Source organism: Rattus norvegicus, chromosome 7 (assembly GCF_021556685.1).
Source record: "Rattus norvegicus strain SHRSP/BbbUtx chromosome 7, alternate assembly SHRSP_T2T, whole genome shotgun sequence".
Classification (NCBI taxonomy): Eukaryota; Metazoa; Chordata; class Mammalia; order Rodentia; family Muridae; genus Rattus; species Rattus norvegicus.
Genome location: NC_141540.1, coordinates 65,383,266 through 65,402,024, shown reverse-complemented (window position 1 = coordinate 65,402,024; position 18,759 = coordinate 65,383,266). Strand labels below are relative to the sequence as shown.

Below are 18,759 nucleotides of genomic sequence, written 5' to 3'. Positions count from 1 at the left end.
TAATATTCCTTTATAACAACGATTCAGTAAAACCATGAAATCAGTAGAGATCACTCTTCCTTTGTTCTTTTTTTTCCATTTTTTCTTAAAGATTTATTTATTTAATGTATGTGAGTGAGTACACTTCAGACACACCAGAAGAGGACATCAGATTTTTTTTAAAGATTTATTCATTTATTATATATAAGTACACTGTAGCTGTCTTCAGACACACCAGAAGAGGGCATCAGATCTCTGTACAGATGGTTGTGAGCCACCATGTGGTTGCTGGGATTTGAACTCATGACCTCTGGAAGAGCAGTAGGGTGCTCTTAACCGCTGAGCCATCTCTCCAGCCCGCAGTCAGTGCTCTTAACTATTGAGCCAGCTCTCCAGCCCTCTTCTTTTGTTCCTAATTTTAATAATAGGACTCTCTCTCCTTTCTTTCCTTCTTCCTTTCCTTCCTCTCTTTCTCCCTCGTCCCTTTCCCCTCCCCACCTTCCTGTCTTCCCTCCTTTCCTCTCTCCCTTCTTCCTTTCCGTTCTCATCCTATCCAAACTATTGCCAGTTTTGTTGATCTTTTCAGAGCCCTCCTTGCCTTCCTATGAATCGTCCTTGCTGAAAATCCCTGTTTTCCACTCAGACCTGAATTCCTTCCGTTTGTGTTTATTTACTTTGTCATTTTAAAAAATAAGTCCCTTAGAATGAAAACATGTTACTGGTTTGAGATATTTCTCCATCTTAAGGTAGAACTCCACAGTTACAATTTTCCCTCTCAACCCTGCTCTGTTTTTAGCTACCTTAAGTTTTGGCTATTTTTAAAAATTATTGGTTCATTGCAAAATATTTCCTCCTCTTCTCTCTGCCATTGTCTTTACTTCACCAGTCGTGACTTTTAGACTCATCGATCATGACTTTTTTTTTAATGTTCCTGTTTCTATGAGCTTTTCCAAGTTTCTCTTCACAGCTGATTTCTACTTTAATTTAACATAGGTCAGAAAATGTACATTGTATAATTCAAGCCTTCTAAGTATATTGAGGCTCGTTTTATCATCCAATTTGTGGTCTGTTTTGGAGAACGTGGTGTCCTCTGGAGGAGGACATGTTGAGCTTTGTGTTTGGAAAGGAAGTTCTATAGAATCAAATAGATTCTTATCAAATTGGCTGATAAGATTTGAACAATATTTGAGGGTTTTTGAAAGGTTAATTGATGGTGTTCTGTTGCTAGTTTTGTAAACAAATAATTTGATAAACCCTTGAAAATAAGAGTAACTAGACCATAAAAACCAAAATGTTCTTAAGGTTGAATCAGAGTGTTAGCCAGAACAGCAAAGACAAAAGCATTTTTATTCTTTTGTGAGATGCTACACAGAGCATCACAGTTCTGACAGAATTCTACAACGTAAAAGTATAGCTTATATTGGGGAAGAGTGTGAGTATTGGCGATTGATTGGGCGCACGTGTGTGTGTGTGTGTGTGTGTGTGTGTGTGTGTGTGTGTGTGTTTGCATACACATAATAATCTCTGATACTTTATTGTAAAAAGAGTAAAAAAGTAACAAAACAAGAACAAAAACATAATAAGCCAACCCAGGGACTGTAATCTCGTAACCTAAGCATTTAAATGTCTGTGGGATCTGTGCAGTGAAAGCGTTATTAAGTGAATACAGGCGTGACTGGGTACTTCACCATTAGAAAACACTTCACAGGTGTGAACTTACCTATTCCAGTTGAATGAATCTATTCCAGTTAAAGGAGGATAAACCTTAGACGTGGGCATTACCAGTGCAATTATTTGTTTTCATGGCCTCAAGGCAAATGAACCTTTGGGACATAAACGTTTCTACACCCAGCTCCCTTTGCTTCTCTTTCAGGAGTAAACTGGACTCCTCCAGTGCAGACTCATCACGAGCTTCGATTTCCCAACTTACCACCTAACTCGAAGCCTGTGTGCAGAGAAAGTGACCCCGGACCTCTGGTGCAAATACTAGCATAAAGAGTGAAATTATGTGGTGGGAAAGGCTGGACATACAGGCGGTGTCTGCAAACTAGAAATGCCTTGCCTGTCGCTTTGCCATGTATTTAGTTGCAGTCTGCAAATACTTGAGGAGTTAGGGTTTCCGCTTCCAGGCTCCACCAGAGCTGAGGGACATAGAACTACTAAGATGTTGGGGGCTTCCACTCTCTTCTCAAGTTAGCTTGCCATTTCCCTTTTCCCGTTGATGTTTTATGGAATTGCCAGTTTTTAATCACAACAGATCACCAGGGACCACCGTTTGGAAAGCATTACAATCCACTTAAAACTGGCAGTGATGACATTGGCACTTTGCTGGTCCCATGGGCGTGGAATCCATGTTTGTAAGGAAACGATTGAGCACAGTGAGACAGCTCAGCTTTACTCTAGCTCTTTTCCTCTCTGTTGCATTGCAGAGTCTCACCGGTAGCTGTCAGTTTCTGTTGAGGCTCTGCTCTTTCTAGGCTTCTAAAATGGAGTTACTTAATATCTATTTCTTCTTTCAGGAGCTAGCCAATGTCACAGTGGATAATGTTCTTGTTCCTGAACATAATGAAAGAGGTAAGAAAAAAAGGGAAAAAATTAAAAAAAAAAAGCAGTTACATAACAATTAATTAAACCACACTTTCATACATGAGTTTTCAGGGGGGAATAATGAATAACTATACTGTTTCTATTCCAATTTAATGTAACATTTTCACAGGTATGAAATGATATTTCAAAATTTGATGAACACTTACAGTTGTGGTAGATGGCATCTTGTAATATAAGGAGCCATTGGCTGAAGTTGTCTTTATAAAACACAATGCTTGAGCATTAATTAAAGGAAAATAAGAATGAGTTTGCTTCAGGGAACCTCTGAAACAGAAGAAGAGGAGGAGAAAGAAGAGGAGGATGAAGGGTGGGGAGGAGAAAGGGTGGGGGAGGGGAGGGGGGAGGATGAAGGATAGAGGAGGAGGAAGAGGAAGAGGAAGGGTGGGGGAGGATGAAGGGTGGGGGAGGAGGAAGATGAGAACACAACACCACTATCACCACCATCGTCACCATCCATTGGCACTAATGGGAGAAGCTTCACACACAGGGACTTTGCTACAAAGTCTGCAGGGTTTGTTTGCCATAAGAAGACACCGAAAAATCTGTCTTGAGTTTTACATAGCCTCAGAAATTTTCACAGACGCACAGACCTTTTGAGGTGATTATAAGGGAAGGCTGAGGGTCACTATGAAAACCATTTGTATTTTCGATTAGCTTCCGTGCTTTCTTAATAGGAAAAGTGATTCAGTTCCACCTGGGAGTCGTTCTGATAAAATTCAAAATTTACTTAAGGCCAGTTGCCTAATCATTTGCCCCAAGCTAGCAGATTCTCTGGTTCCGGGAGAGTTAGGACATCAGGCGAGGTTTGAAGTCTTCAGCCCTGATCTCTAAATGAAACCGCAAATGTCTTTAAAGGATGTTTGTACAGACATAGTTAAAATTAAGCTCTGCCTCACCTACGGGTTTTTATCTTTTGTTTTTATCTCTTGTAGTTCTGGGGGTAGAACTTCAAGGGGTGCTCAGCCAGCTCTCGGCAGCCCCATCCTGGCTCTAGGCCATCTTCTCAAACTTGCATCTGGTTATCTTTCACTATCGCCACCCAGCCTCCACTCTGGGTTATCTGGCCAAAGGTGAAGTGTCTTCATTTACGCTGAGGGAATCAGCTAGGTGGTCAGAGGATTTGGCTCCACAAAAGCTTCTGTATCAGCCATGCTGCTGTTCACGTATCTAAGAAACCCCATGCTGTATTGAAGGACGAGGGTCAGAGCCACAGAAATACACAGAGGACACATGGTGGGCCTCACCGTGGGCTCCTGGGCTTTCTCTCAGGCCTTCTACTCTATCATGCGTTCAGTACATATGCCCATCTTGTAACAGTGACAATGACTCTTAGAAGAGAAGAGATGGCTCATTGTCTGTTTTTTTCCTCCCAAGGAGTAGTACTGCATAAGACCCCTATCAGCTTCCAAAGTATCCTAGAAGGAACCAAACATTTCCACAAAGACTTCCTAATTGGAGAAGGGGAGATATTTGAAGTATACAGAGTGGAGATTAGAAACCAAACATACGCCGTTAAATTATTTAAACAGGTATGGAAAGACTCACTATCATGAACATCCATTCCTCTTGGTTACTACTGTTTCATACTAAAAGGTGCCACTTTTTAAAAATCAACATTGATAGGAGAAATATTTGAAAATTGCATTTCACAAGTGAAAATGAGATACAAGGCCTTGGGATGGGGGGTGGGGCTAAGAAGTGACCCAGACATGACTGCCTGTCTTAAAGGGATGTGGTGGGTAAGATCAAAATCTCTCCCCTACTTAGATATACTGCATGAGAAAGACTTTTCTAAAAGCCATTCACAGCCCCAGGAACATTTATAGAGATCAGCTAGACCTGGTGGTGGTGGTACATGCCCTTAATCTCCACCCTAGGGAGACGGAGGGAGGCATATCTCTGTGAGTTCAAAGCCAGCCTGGTCTACAAATAAATGTCTAGGCAAGCTAAGACTATGCAGTGTGACCTTTTCAAACAAAACAAAACACCAAGAAGAGCAGAATGTGCATACCTACTTAGTACCAGTAGTGTCTGCTCTCGGCATAAACTCACAGTCCTGCTCCAGGCGAGACCTCACGGCCATGCTACAGGTGAGCATGATGACCTTTCATCAGAGCTCAGGGAGGTGAGGAGGAGGAAGAGGCTTCTAGTAGGACCCAGTTAGTCTTTCATCACGATGACAGATACCTGGGAGAATTAACCTGAAGCAGGAAGGGCTTGTTTTAGCTACAGTCGGAGGGGTTGAGTCCATGATCAGTTGGTGACACCATGCTCTGGGTTGTGGTGAGACAGAACATTGTAGCAGAACTCGGCGGAGTCCAGCTACTCAGCCCATGATGGCCAAGAAACAGGGAGGGCATGACCAGGGCATATTCGTCTAGAGTTCAGCCCAAGTGCTTTAACCTACTTTTAAAAACATATTTATATACATGTACATATATATATATGTGTGTGTGTATCTATTTGTATATCTATCTATGCATATATAGAGAGAAAATGTAGTTATTTGTATGCTTATGTGTGTGTATGTGTGTATACATATGTGTGTACATGATATGTGTGTACATGTATGAGTGTGTAATGTGTGTGTATATCTGTGTGTACAATGTGTATGTGATATGCGTGTGTGTATGTGCATATGTGAAGTGTGTGATGTGTATATATGTTGAGTGTGTGTGTATGATGTAAGTGTGATGTGATGTGTGTGTGTGTGTGTGTGTGTGTGTGTGTCTGTGTGTCCTAGAGCTGGAGCAACAGGCAGTTATCTATCTCCCAATAGATAGGGACATTGGAAACTGAGATCGGGTTCTCCACAAGAGCACTATATGTGCTCCTATCTGCTGCCGTATCTCTGCAGCTCTCACTCTCCTCCCCAGTAACGTGCCCATAGTGTGACACATAGGGGATTAGTGCACACACAACGTATGGGCCCTCAGAATCTAAGTCTTTCTCAAATGGCCCATTTATGAACATTGGTGCATCGGGAACCAAGACTCCAACACACCACCTTTATAGGGGATACTTGGTACCTAAATTATCCTGAAGCAACAAGCACCAGTGGGAGAGCAGACGGTGAGAGGCAGTTGAGCCAGAAGCTAAGCAGGGTCGGGCCTGGTTAGTACTTGGATGGGAAACCGCCTGGGAATATGGGGTGCAGTAGGGTTAAAAAAAAAGAAGCAAGAAAACTAGACTCAAGAGTCTGATGCACGAAAGAAGTGTCCTTTATTTTCACATCATTAGTCAGCAACTGAGAACTGCTTATTAATCTCCTGTGGAGTGGACCTACTTCTGTTCTCAGGATTAAACGACTGAGACAGAAGTACTTTAACAGGGGCTTGTGCAAAAGGCCCCAGGAGCATGTGTAGCCTCTCTGCACCCAAAGGAGGGGGTGATCCAGAACCCAGAAGAGTACTTAGCACACAGCACCCTCTCAATAAGCATTCCCCAGGAGCAAATTCAAAAGTGGATGAAAGGAGCTGACTTTTCCTCCAGATTGAGGTGGGGAGTAGGATTTTGGTAAAGGAACAGTAAAGGAACGGAAGTCCACCTGCTGGGAAAACAGAGGCAGAACTCGACTTGTGGGTAGCAGTTCATTTGGTGGCATGGCAGGGTGGGAAGGAAACACAAACAAAAATATAGAAAAGATGAGCCTGTGCCTGATGAAGCAGGGGAGTGAACGTTTTTGGATCTCTGTTTAAAATAGAGCTTTGGTTAGAGGGTAGACGGTGGACTAGAGGCTAGCAGGAGGCTTGCTGAAAGGCTGGGAGAAGAAAGTCGAGATGGAGGTTTTTCTCTGGGGTGAACACTATCAAGAAAACAGAACTTAACCTGGTACTCCCAGCCATGCTCTGATGGACTGACTCACCCTGGAAACCCTCTGTCCATTTCAGGAGGAGGACGGGGCAGCATAGCAGCTGCTGGGCATGGTGCCAGGAATGAGGGTTTGTGAAGTGTCTTCAGGTGCCAGACATCGATATTAAAAACTTCTGAGAATATAATATAGTTATATTATATTATATAGTTATATCGTTCCCCCTTCCCTTTCCTCTCTTCAAACCCTCCCCTGTGCCCCCATTTTCAAATACATGATGCTTTTCTTTAATTGTTATATATGTATATATAAGTATATATATATACACATATATATGTATATATTACAAATATACATAAATATGTTATGGCATATACTATCTATAAAATATCACATGTCTATAAAACATAAACATGCATTATAAAATATATAAACCCTAAGTTCATAGTTACAACCCGTTTAGTCTGTATAATGTCTGACCATTTGGTACTGGATAGCCAACTGACGTACCTTTTCCTATTTCCCCAACTCTCAGCTCCTTTGGTTGCCTGTGGTTCTGTTAGGTTGAGGCCTCCTCGTTCCCTCTCATGCACATCTATCGTTCTCTTCTTCGTTCAGCTCGTGTCTAGCAGTCACGTTGGCGTGACTCTGTGGGTGTACCTTCTGACATTTCTAGGAGACGCAATCTCACAGAGAACTCCCTGATGCTCTGGCTCCTACAATATTTTCACCTCCTCTTCCGCCATGTCCCCTGAGCACTAATTGTTCCGTAGATGTATCTAGTGGGACTGGGCCCTGCATTTTGATGGCCTGTGTTCTTCTGTAATGGTCTCCAGCTGTTGGGAAAAGAAGTGTCCTTGGGGAGGGGTGAGGACAACACTTACCTGTGACTGTAAGGACGGATATTTAGAATGTAGTCAGGGATTATACTGCTTTGGGAAAGTGGTGGTTGTAGGTTCTCCCATAAGATCTACGACTCTACTTGTCCTGAGTACTTGGCTAGGTTTCTATTACCAGCCATGATTTCCCCTTCAACAGGTCTTAAGTTCAATTGGAGAGTTCTTGGTTACCCCCAAGGCATGGGTGTCACTACTACACCCTTGGGTTATCATGGGACTCTAGTCATTGTTGGGAACTGTTACTTGGGCTAAGGCAAAGTCACCGGGGAAGGAGAGAAGGAAACAATAGAATGGACCCAACCTAGTAACTGGTGGGCGGGGTTGGGAAAATACAGACAAGACGGAGTCTAAAGTGATTCCTGCTTATAGGTTATGTCACAGAGACCTTTATGTGATAAGTGAATCCTTCATGTCCTTAAGTTGACTTTTGTGTCAGTAATCTCATATAGACCCACTGAGATCAACTCTCTACTAAAGAAACTTGAACTGTAAAACATCCATTGTAAAACGAGACGTTAGAATATTGGTCCTTGACCAATTGGAGCCGGTTGGCTTTTTTTCTTTTTATTAGTTTTTTAACTGTCAATGGGTCACCGGCCCCACTGAGATACTGTTCAATGGGTGAACAGTAAAGCCGCCTCTCCCCAGGGTCTCTCCAGTCTTCTCTCTACAGGTGCTACCAAATGTGCACCCTTCTGGGAATTTTTACAGATGACTTTGGAGTGGCGAGCTCTCGCCTCCAGGTCTCCTTCTCTCCTTCTGTTGACTGCATCCTCCCCTCTAAGCCTGGCTTCAGTGACCAGACTCAGCTACAGAGTCTTTGTCTTACTTCATTGTACTGTTTTCTTTATCTGCTTTTCCCACCAGGGCAACTGATGTTCTCTTGAGAGCTTTTCTTTCTTCATACATCCCAGAGACTGCTTTGAGTGAATTAGTTGAGTGGTCTAGGGGAAAACCATATAGGTTCTTTTGAAGAATTGAGCTGTACCTGGTCCTACCCTATAGTATAGCTCCCTCTTAAGAGGGCAAGTGGAACTGCAGGGGTTTCTGCCTTTCTTTGCCTTTCTTTTCTCCTCCCCTCTCCTTCCCTCCCCTCCTCTCCCCTATCCTCCTCTCCCTTTTCCTTTCTTCCCTTCTTTTCTTTCCCTTTTCTCCACTCCATCCGCCCCCTTCTCCCCCAACTCACACAGGCAGACGAAAGTTGTGATCATGCAAATTTAGGAAAACCCCTTAATGAAGTAACTAAATACCTCTCTAAAGGAATGCAGTTGGAAACATTGGAACAATGCCTTTAATTCCATTTCCCAAAGATCCGGATGTGCAGAAGACCAGCCATTGGGCTTCACTCACCTGGACATCATCTGACAGCTGCTGGTTTGGGTTGGGCAGGTCTGGGTGGCACCCACAGGAAGCCCAGTCAGTGTTCCTCAGCAGCTGGCAACCCAGAGCGAGTCTTTCACTCATAAACCACGTTCAAGTGCAAGGTTTGCGGAGACACAGACAAGAGTCTCTTTCTTTACCAGATTTAAAGCAAAACAAAACACCTGCCAAACTGACAGAAAAAGGGTTAGAAACAAAACAGCCAGTGCCAGGGAGGGAGGGGTCTCTTCTTCCCGGAGAAAGACTTGCAAGATATAGGCAAAGAAGTAGTTCTGGGAAATGATCACTGAGCTAAGCTTTTTATTTTTAATTCAATTTGGACAGTGGTGCCCAAAATTCCCCTTGGGTTTGGATGATGATAGAGGACTGACATTCATTTTCTAACATGTCGCAAATGAGGACCTTATAGCTAGGGCCTCATAGCATCTTAATTTAACAGTTTCACAGTAAGAGCAAGAGATCCAAGATCCAGTGATACAGCATCGAATGCACCTAGGATGTGTCAGCTACTGCGAAATGCTCAGTACAACTTCATCGAGGTTGTTAATTTATTCAATCTGTGTGTGTCAAGATCTTGGCTAGATTTTTTATTATTATTATTATTATTATTATTATTATTATTATTAATTTTTAGACAGGGTCTTACTGTGTAGACACCCCCAGGCTGGCCTCAAACTCACAGAAACACACTTGCCTCCTGAAAGGAAGGTGAGATTAAAGGCCTGAGTCATTTGTCTAGATTTGGATCTTTATAATAAGTGATGTGTTTATAAAAAGATGAAGAGAGGGGGATATGCTCTATGGAGGTGTGGTGAGGTATGGGGAAGGGGGTGCCTCTGGAAGTCCATGCTGAGACATCCCTTCTCCTGAGGGACCAGCTACATGACAGGAGAGTGTAGGATAGAGTTTATTCAGAGCATGCAGAAGGGAGTTAAGGGGGTAGTAGGGGCAGAGAAAGGCAGAGGAGAGAGAGAGAGAGAGAGAGAGAGAGAGAGAGAGAGAGAGAGAGAGAGAGAGAGAGAGGAAGAAGGAGGGGGAGGAGGAGGAAGGGGAGGAGGAGGGGAGAGAAGTAGAGCCCAGCCATGAGTAAGGGGGAGAGAGGGGGGAGGGGAATGGGGGGAGGAAAGAGCAAGAGAGGAGCAAGAGAGCGAGGAGGGGCAAACAGCCCCTTTCATATCATCAGGCCTACCTGGCTGTTGCCATGTAACCGTGGGTCAGAGCATAAACAGAATGCTAACACTTAAGCAGTTACAACTTCCTTTGCATAGTAGGTACACACACATCTTTTCAAAATTGTTGCAAAAACAAATTTGGATGGACATATGCAAATGAGCCAACCCATGGATACTAAAACAGTGGGCGTTTGCGAAGAACATAGGCAGCCTAGCATTTTTTTGTTTTTGTTTTGTTTTGTTTTGTTTTTTCCCTGGGACATCACTGAGTAGTTTCTATCACTGTGGAATTTTCTGTGAATGCACAGTGTTTTTGAATTTCTGTAAGTGTGAAATTGGTGAGTTTGTCTACGGCATTCTCAACATGGCAGACTTCAGGAACACTCAACTCAGAAGTAATGGTTATAAGTCTTGTTTGGGAGTTTAAGACATTTTTGAAAATCTGATGACTGCTAAGGACTCCTGTGGGGTAGAATGGGGTTACTGAGAGCGGGGCTCAACTCTACACCAAAAAGGGAAACTTGTCCTAGAGAAAGATCCTCAGAAGTAGACAGTCATCTCTTAAATTGTTTCTTTTTTTCTTTCTTGTGTGACATTTAGGAGAAAACAATGCAGCTTAAGAAGCACTGGAAGAGGTTTTTGTCGGAACTGGAAGTTTTACTCCTGTGAGTGTATTTCATTCAGCTTCGGGTCTTACAGCACGGGATCCGGCTCGGCTAGCATTTAATTAGTGTGGCTTGGCTATTAGAACATCGGATACAGTTTTGGCATCTGCTTTGGTGTACTCCTTAAAATGCATTTTAAAATGTATTTTGAAACTGAATGGAATCATGGAACGGGGCCCTTCCAAGATTCACTTGGACGTATTGAAACAAGAAATTGCCACAGGAAGTTAGGTGAAATCCTGTGTGACTAACATGGTCGAATGGTAATTCTTAGTACCACAACCCTTCCTCTTCCTCAGACATGTCTCAGTTGAGACTCTGTTTCATCAGAGTGGTTCTCTTCAGAACGAGAGTTTTAGACAAAGATATCAAGGGCCTTTGATGTGCATAGATCTTCCTGGGAATCTATTCATGATGCTGGAGATCCTGGGAGACAAATTTAGATGGCTTCAGTCTTATATAAATTCGTAAGTTCAGCTGTGCAGCCTCCCTCATTGAAGGACTCTGCGAAGCTCATCACCCTTCACAAATAGGACATTACGGGTGGAGAGAGAAGTAGGGAGAGCAGACATTGTTGCATCCCATCCCTCTCATAGCCAGTACCAGAGACTAGAATATTAGACAGTCATATTAATAGCCAATTAAATGCTCAATCCAGAAATGGTAATAATAGATTTTTTTCTGCATTCAAGCTTTACTTGTTTAGGAAGGTAAGATTCAGAAACTTCAAAATCTGAAATGCACAAAAGGGTAAACTTCGTGCTTTCTCCCACTACCTAGCCGATTTTTTCTAAAGGCAAGCGTACTGCTAGCTTTTAACATATATTCTTGGAGGAGTGTTATGAGTGTGCAAGAGCACGTTGGGTTCTTGGGAGTGTGCTTGGCAGTTCCGGCAGGAGAGCGCAGCCATTCATGTACAGAAGCTATTCATATTGGCTGAAGACCCGTGCTCCCTCATTCAGGGACGCAGAGCTGTGCAGGGGAAGGGGACACCCACCTAGCCAGCCAGATCAGCTGAACTAACCCTGGCGATCAACAGAGTAACGGACGTCCCAGCCAGATCATCCTCACACCCATGTTTTGGTTTCTTATTTTTCTTCTTTCACACAACAGGTAGCATAGCGCACAGGTCGCCCTGATGCTCACTGCCAGTCTGGTCTGTGCGTCCCTGTACCTGCCTTCCGCTGAGAGGCTTAAATCAATAATAATCTTCCTGACTCGGGACTGTAGTAACAGCTATGCTATCTTTAAGAAAGAAATCGTTGTGAAGGCTGGTGTTGAAAGCATTTTGTTTTAGGACCTGTATGGTGTCAGATCTTTTATTTAAGTTTGTGATGTGTCAATCAAGTCAGTTTTTACATGTGGAGTAAGACAAATCCAGGTTCCTTCTTTCCCTGTCCCTTTCTGAAGTATCAGTCTTTGAAGAGATGTTTCTTTCCCAGTATGTATTTCTCTGCTCCTGGTCAGGGTTTTAGTTGAGGATGTACTTAGGGATTCGGTTGTTTTGGGACCATCTGTTCTGCGGCACTGACCAGCGGGGCTGCTTTCTGCCAATGCACACGGATTTGATTACCACAGCCTTGAGATGTTGCTTTGAGTCAGGGTCCTGCTTTCTCACATTACGGTTGACTGAGTCTTTCATGACTTCACCCCAGTTTGAAGATTTCTATTGTGGTGAAAATACATTGTTGCAATTTTAGTAGATTTAACAAAGAATCTGTGGCTGACTCTGGGCAGTTTGAACAATTTGGCGGTGGTAATTATTGCAATGCATGATGTCATATGCATCTTTTCAGTTGTGTCTCTAATTCTCTTACCCGTGTAGTTTTAAGCGTGTAGATCATTTATCTCTGTGGTTAAAGTTGTTCCTTGGTATTTTATTCTTTCTGATGCCTTGGTAACAGAGTAATTTTCACCATTCCTACTTCAAGTAGCTCATTGTGAATGTAGAGAAAGAACATTGATCTCATGTCGATTGTATTGGAAGAAATTAGTGAATTTGTCAGTTCTAACCTTCCTTCCTTCCTTCCTTCCTTCCTTCCTTCCTTCCTTTCTTTCTTTCTTTCTTTCTTTCTTTCTTTCTTTCTTTCTTTCTTTCTTTCTTTCTTTCTTTCTTTCTCTCTGGTGGAGTCTTTCAGGTTTTTCCGGTGTGAGAGTTTCCCTTTCTCCCTTTCATCTTGGATACCTTCCTTTTTCTTGTCTAGCTAGGATTTATACTGAGTATGGGCCGCACATCTTGTTCCCACTCCTTAAGGAAAATGTCCCTGTCATGATGAGTTGTGACATTAGCTACTAGTTCACTGTGCCAAGCATTCATTACATTGAGGTACTTAGTTTCCATAATTCATTGAGAGTTTTGTCTTGAAGGGCGTTGGATCTTTATCTGTTGAGATGATCACATGACTCTTTAACTTCACTTTGATAATGTGGTACATTGTTGGTCATTTTTTGTTGTGCGTGTTGTGCCATTTTTGAATCCTAATGATAATTGTACTTTATCAGGGCATATGACCTTATAAGAATAACATTTTACCTCTTTGAGATTTCATACACTGTCTTCTGGTAGTATTTACTTTCCTTTCCCCATTCCTTCCAGACTCACCCTCTGTCTACCTTTACCTCCCATCCCACCCAGTTTTGAATACCTTTCTTTAATCCATTAGAACTCTTAGTTTGGCTGGTTTGTTTGTTTTTCAGGACAGGGTTTCTCTATGTAGCACTGGCTATCCTAAAACTTGCTCTGTACACCAGAGAGATGTTCCTGGCTCTGACTCTGGATGGCTGGGATTAGAGGTGTGTGTCACCACTGCCAAGCTAGAACTGTTAGAACTGTGTGTGTGTGTGTGTGTGTGTGTGTGTGTGTGTGTGTGTGTGTGTGTCTTTCAGGATGCTTCTACAGTAGTAGATTTCCATATGACATTTTTGGACAAGCCTTCTGTATTAGGTCTCTTTCCAAATGGTCCCTCCATCCTGCCCTCCTATCCTTCATCCAAATGTAACCCTTCCTTCTCCATTATTCCATGTTAGCCCTTTATACCATTGGATTCTATCTGCTCTTTCTGGCCTCCACCCCTTAGCCTTTTACTAAATTTCCGACATCTTTGGATATCCCAAACGGAATACGAATATCTGAAGATTCAAAGCTAACATCCAGAAATGGGGGAGAACGTTGACATTTGTCTTTCTGTGTCTTGCTTACTTCACCCAGCATGGCTGGGTTGAATTCCATCCATTGTCCTAAAAAGTTCACAGCTTCATCTTTCTTAATATTTGAATAATATTCTGTTGCTAATGTACTGCATTTTTATTACCCATTTATTAGATGATGGACATCTAGGTCGATTCCATTTCCTAGGTATTGTGAGTAGAATTGCAGTGAACATGGATCTGAACGTACACATCTGATGACTCTGTTGAATTCCCTTTGGGTACGATGCGAGTGATAAGCTGTGTCACGTGGTAGCTCTAGTCTCGGTTTTTTGGAGAGACCTCAGACTGAGTTCCAATATAGCTGTCCTTGTTTATAGGCCTGCAAGCAAAGCCTGAGCACTCTCCTTCCCCCACATGCCCACCAGACCTTCTGACTAGAATGAGATGTAATTTTGTTGTTGTTGTTGTTGTTGTTGTTTTTAAAGATTTGTTTATTTCATGTACATAAGTACACTGTAGCTGTCTTTAGGTACGCCAGAAAAGGGCATCAGATTTCATTACAGATGGTCGTGAGCCACCATGTGGTTGCTGGGACTTGAACTCAGGACCTTTGGAGGAACAGTCAGTGCTCTTAACTGCTAGCCATTGCTCTAGCCTGTGACATATAATTTCAAAGTTGTTTTAACCTGCATTTCTCTGATGGCTGGGGGTGTTGAACAATCTTAAGGTACTTTCTAGCTATTTGTATTTCTTTTTTTGATAGATTTCTCTGCTTCATTCTGTAACATCTTTAAACTATGTTTGTTTTCTTAGAGTTTAGGGTTTTGATTTTTTTTTTTTAGTTCCTTATATTCTAGATATAAATTCAATGTCATATGTATAGCTGGCAAATATTTTCTCTCGTTCTGTAGGACCGTGCATAAATTTTTATAAGAACTAGAGCAAAAACTTGCCTAGGTTTTTTTCAAAATGTTTCAGTATTCTTCCTGTGATTGTATCAACTGTACATGTGTACATAAGAGAGAATATTTGTGCTTGCAGGAAGTTTGCTATAAAAGAAGCAAATAATGCACCTGTATAAGTAGAACATTTTTTAAGCTTCATTGATTTTAATGTTTTCAAACATGCCCCAAACATAGTACACATTCAGAATATTAAACTGAACTTGAAAGAACAACATAAACCCCCATTTGTCTCCATTTAAGGACCAGGCCTGATTTTGAAAAGAAAGCCATAAGATGCCAACTCCAGGAACAAACCATAAACAAGGCCATAAAACTCCTCCCAAAGAACAGCCTGGGGATAACCACAATAAAATGGGGAACTAGCTTTCCTCAGGATGGGCGGTCTGCTGTGGGCAGCCCTATCCCATCCTACAATTAAACGTTCATGACAGAAATGCAGACCACTGACCACCTGGGACCCCCTAGCACCCGCCAGTGAAACTTTAGATTACCCAATCCTTCCAGAATTTACACTGTTCCGTACAAGAACGCCTGTGTGCCTTTGTCTGGGGTCGCCATTTCAAAGAATGGTTGACCCCTGCATGCTGATTGTTTCTGCAGAATAAAGGCTCTTTGTCTTTGCATACTGAGTCTGAGGTCTTCCTTCAGCCATTTTCAGACCCTTACAAACTCACAGTGTTGACAGATTTCACTTTTTATGGTTACCAGCAGTGGTAGTGCTTTAGTTCCTGCCTTGACCTGACACCTGATAAGAAGGACTGGAGGGGCTGATGGTTTGTTTTGGCTCACAGTTTGAGAGGACAGTGCACCATTCAGCACATCATCACCAGAAGTTACTGTGGGAGAATGGCATGGTGCCTGGCCTCACTGAGTCCAATCAGGAAGCGCAGAGAGATGGGTCCTTGTGCTCAGCCTACCTGGTCCTTTTCATTCATTTTGGGACCTGAGTCCACTGGATGCTGCAGCCCTCGTGCTGTGCTTTACTAAAGCTAGACAATGAAGAGTAACCACCAAGGGACTCTGGCCAGCACACACGGCTCTGACCCGCCTTGCCCTGTTCCCTCTGCCTTGCTAAAAACCACTAGGTTAGATTCCTAAGGTTAGCCACCCAGATCTATTTCCTCATTTGCCCACTTCCTCCTCTTATGACTGACTATTAAGGTCCAGCTATCAAACGCTCCCTTGGGGCTGCCCTAATTACCCTGTCCAATCAAAATTAAATGCCTGATCCTAACATGAGGTTTTTCCTTTTACCCTTATGAACCGTCTCATTTGCCTATGGGCCAGTCTGTCTTCTTTCTATTCAGGAACAGTCCTTCCCACCGCAACCCCCAGACAAATACCCCTGCCCCCTCTCCCTGTTCCTTTCCCCTTCTCCCTCATCCTCTGTCTCTTATTCCCTGCCTTCTGTGCCTCTGGGACAAATAAATCTCCTTTGTGCTGAGAATCTCGCTCTTGGGTTTTCTTGAGCCAACACTAGCCCCTTCCACTATCATGCCTGGACTATACTGATCTTCATATAAACATGGTATCTAAGGAATAGAGTTTATTTGTTGGTTAATACATGATTAGGACAGGAGCCTAACATGCATCTAGTACACTAATGTAGAAATCTGAAATTTAAAATCAGTTTCCAGCTTTTGTAGATGAAGATACTATTGTGTGGGTTGTCGATGACAATCCAAGCTTGGTAAAGGCATGACTGTCCCTTGCCTGCCTGTAGCCAGGGCTTAACCCAGCACCTGATGTGGTAATGCCCCACTGATGGGTGGATGAAGACAGCCTTCCCTAGTCCCGTGTTTTCGTGATTTTCCTTGCATTGCAGACTTAATCAGATGGGTTTCTGTTGCATAACCATTATTTGCTTAACAAATAAAGATATGACATTTTTTATATCAGCGAAAATAAGTGAATATTGAATTGTGGTTTTTATATGAATTTTTTTGTATGACGTTCTTAGTATCCCAAGGCTTAAGAAATCGATACTTCCTTACATTTTATTGCCTTGTATTTTAATATATTATATTGATTTACATGCTGGCAGTTGATTAAAACCGGTGGAACTAGTACTTGCCTGAACTCCCAAGGAAATGACTTGTCTCTTGGTCAAACTTAGTTACTGTCTCTTGGCCAAACTTAGTTACACTAGAACTGTTCCCCACCCCTCCTGATCAAGCCTCTTGTCCGTCTTCTATTTAAGTGGAGAATCTGATGGTTTAAAACTTTCTGTTTCAAGGTTCAATCACCCCCACATACTAGAGCTGGCTGCATATTTCACAGAGATGGAGAAACTTTGTCTGGTTTATCCCTATATGAGCAATGGGACACTTTTCGACAGATTACAGTGCACAGTAAGTCGCGGGTACCAGTCCCTCAGGTCCTTTGGCCCACTAAAGCCCAGGATGAAGGAGGGCTGTTGACACTCGAGGGAGCTGAGGGGCAAGATCTGAGCATGCGCATGACTGGGGGGCGGGGATATTCAGGAATGGTTCCCGGGGAAGTGAAGGGCCTCCCAGGAGACTGATGTCTTACCCTTAGAAGGTTCCCTGAACACACGAGTTCCTGGGTTCTGTGTAATTTAACAATATGTGTAGTGAGTTTATATCAGCTATTCTCAGCTTCCTTGGCATGTGGTATTCAAGTGGGTACAGGGTTGGAGAATCAAACCCAGTGTCTTATGCATGCTCAGAAAGGATTTTACTGCTGAGCCGTACTCTCAGCCCATTGGCCACAGTCTGATTAAACTAAAGTTAAAAATTGTTGGGTATTTCCCTAGAGCAGTGGTTCTCAACCTTACTAATGCTTTGACCCTTTAATACAGTTCCTCATGTTGCAGTCTTCCCCCAACCATAAAATTATTTTCGTTGCCACTTCATAACTGTAATTTCGCTGTTATAAATTGTAATGTAAATATCTGATATATGTTATATTTGATACGTGAATCCTATGGAGTTTGGAGCCTGCAGGTTGAGAATCACTGTCCTTGAGCTGTAGAGGAAGACCCATTTGGAATTAAAAACAGATTGTAGCAAACTGAAACGTTGATTTGCCTCTTCTTCCACCACTCCATCTACAGCTGTGGCTGTTGTGTTTTATAAAAAGATAGAGAAGAGAAGCCAGGGATATGTTTAGTGGGGGTGTGTGGTATGGTGTCGGGGAAAGGGGCACCTCTGCAGGTCCATGCTGAGGCATCCCTTCCCCCTGAGGTACCAGCCACAGATGGTATAGTATGGAATAGAGTTTATTTAGGGCATGGGGAGGGGAGTTGAGGGAGTAGTAGAGACTGAAAAGGAGAGGGGGGAGGGGAGGACGAGGAGGACGAGGAGGAGGAGGAGAGGCTGGCCATGAGCAGGTAGATGGGGGAGAAAGAGGGGGGAAGGGTAAGGGGCAAGAACAAGATAAGAGAGCAAGAGAGAAAGGAGGGGGTAGCCCCTTTATAGTGAGTCAGGAACACCTGGCTGTTGCCAGGTAACTGTGGGGTGGTGCACACCTGGCTGTTGCTAGGTTACTGTGGGGCAGAGCCTAGACTAAATGCCAACAGTGGCTTTGGAACCATGTGCCCACATAGTGACTATATAGGTAATTTGCACTAAGAAAATACAACTAAGTCAACCTGTCTGTTTTTTAGAATGGCACAACCCCACTTTCCTGGCACGTTCGAATCAGTGTGTTGATAGGAATAGCCAAAGCCATCCAGTGCTTGCACAACACCCGGCCGTGTGCCGTCATCTGTGGCAACATTTCCAGGTAAATGATCTGAGAGCCTTAGGTTCCACCTAAACCCCTGTCAGCACCACAGGTGAGTGTTCTTCCCACCAGTCCTCTTCCTGGGTACTTAAGAGGGCAATAAAACCTCTCACCAAAGTACTACAATTCTGCGTTCACTAGATTTCTAGAAACCATATTTATATCTCCAAGGGGTGACAAATATTACCTCTATGAGCTACTAATGAATTTTGTGTATTGTATTAATCATACTGAATAGCCAGATGTGCATCTGAACCTATATTGGCCTCTCCACCCGAACTCTTAAGCTCATGTGTGTGTGTGTGTGTGTGTGTGTGTGTGTGTGTGTGTTTAAAGATTTATTTATTTACTTTATGTATGCGAGTACACTGTAGCTGCCTTCAG

General features: G+C 43.0%; 1 protein-coding gene across 12 annotated transcripts in view; it reads left to right on the top strand.

Annotated features, from left to right (window-relative positions):
- Irak3 (interleukin-1 receptor-associated kinase 3) overlaps nt 1-18,759 on the top strand; it is a 60,116-nt gene that overhangs the window by 19,152 nt on the left and 22,205 nt on the right. For 5 of the 12 annotated variants that reach the window (XR_015624048.1, XM_087557281.1, XM_087557280.1 and 2 more), the window contains 6 exons: nt 1,853-1,956; nt 2,499-2,553; nt 3,961-4,115; nt 10,449-10,513; nt 16,865-16,979; nt 18,257-18,375. Coding sequence is in view for 11 of the 12 variants with exons in the window: in XM_087557281.1 (XP_087413407.1) it covers nt 1,853-1,956; nt 2,499-2,553; nt 3,961-4,115; nt 10,449-10,513; nt 16,865-16,979; nt 18,257-18,375 (613 nt within the window). In the remaining variant the exon portion in view is untranslated. The remainder of the gene's footprint in view (nt 1-1,852; nt 1,957-2,498; nt 2,554-3,960; nt 4,116-10,448; nt 10,514-16,864; nt 16,980-18,256; nt 18,376-18,759) is intronic. The other 7 variants (XM_087557282.1, XM_087557284.1, XM_087557283.1 and 4 more) reach the window with 3 other exon arrangements.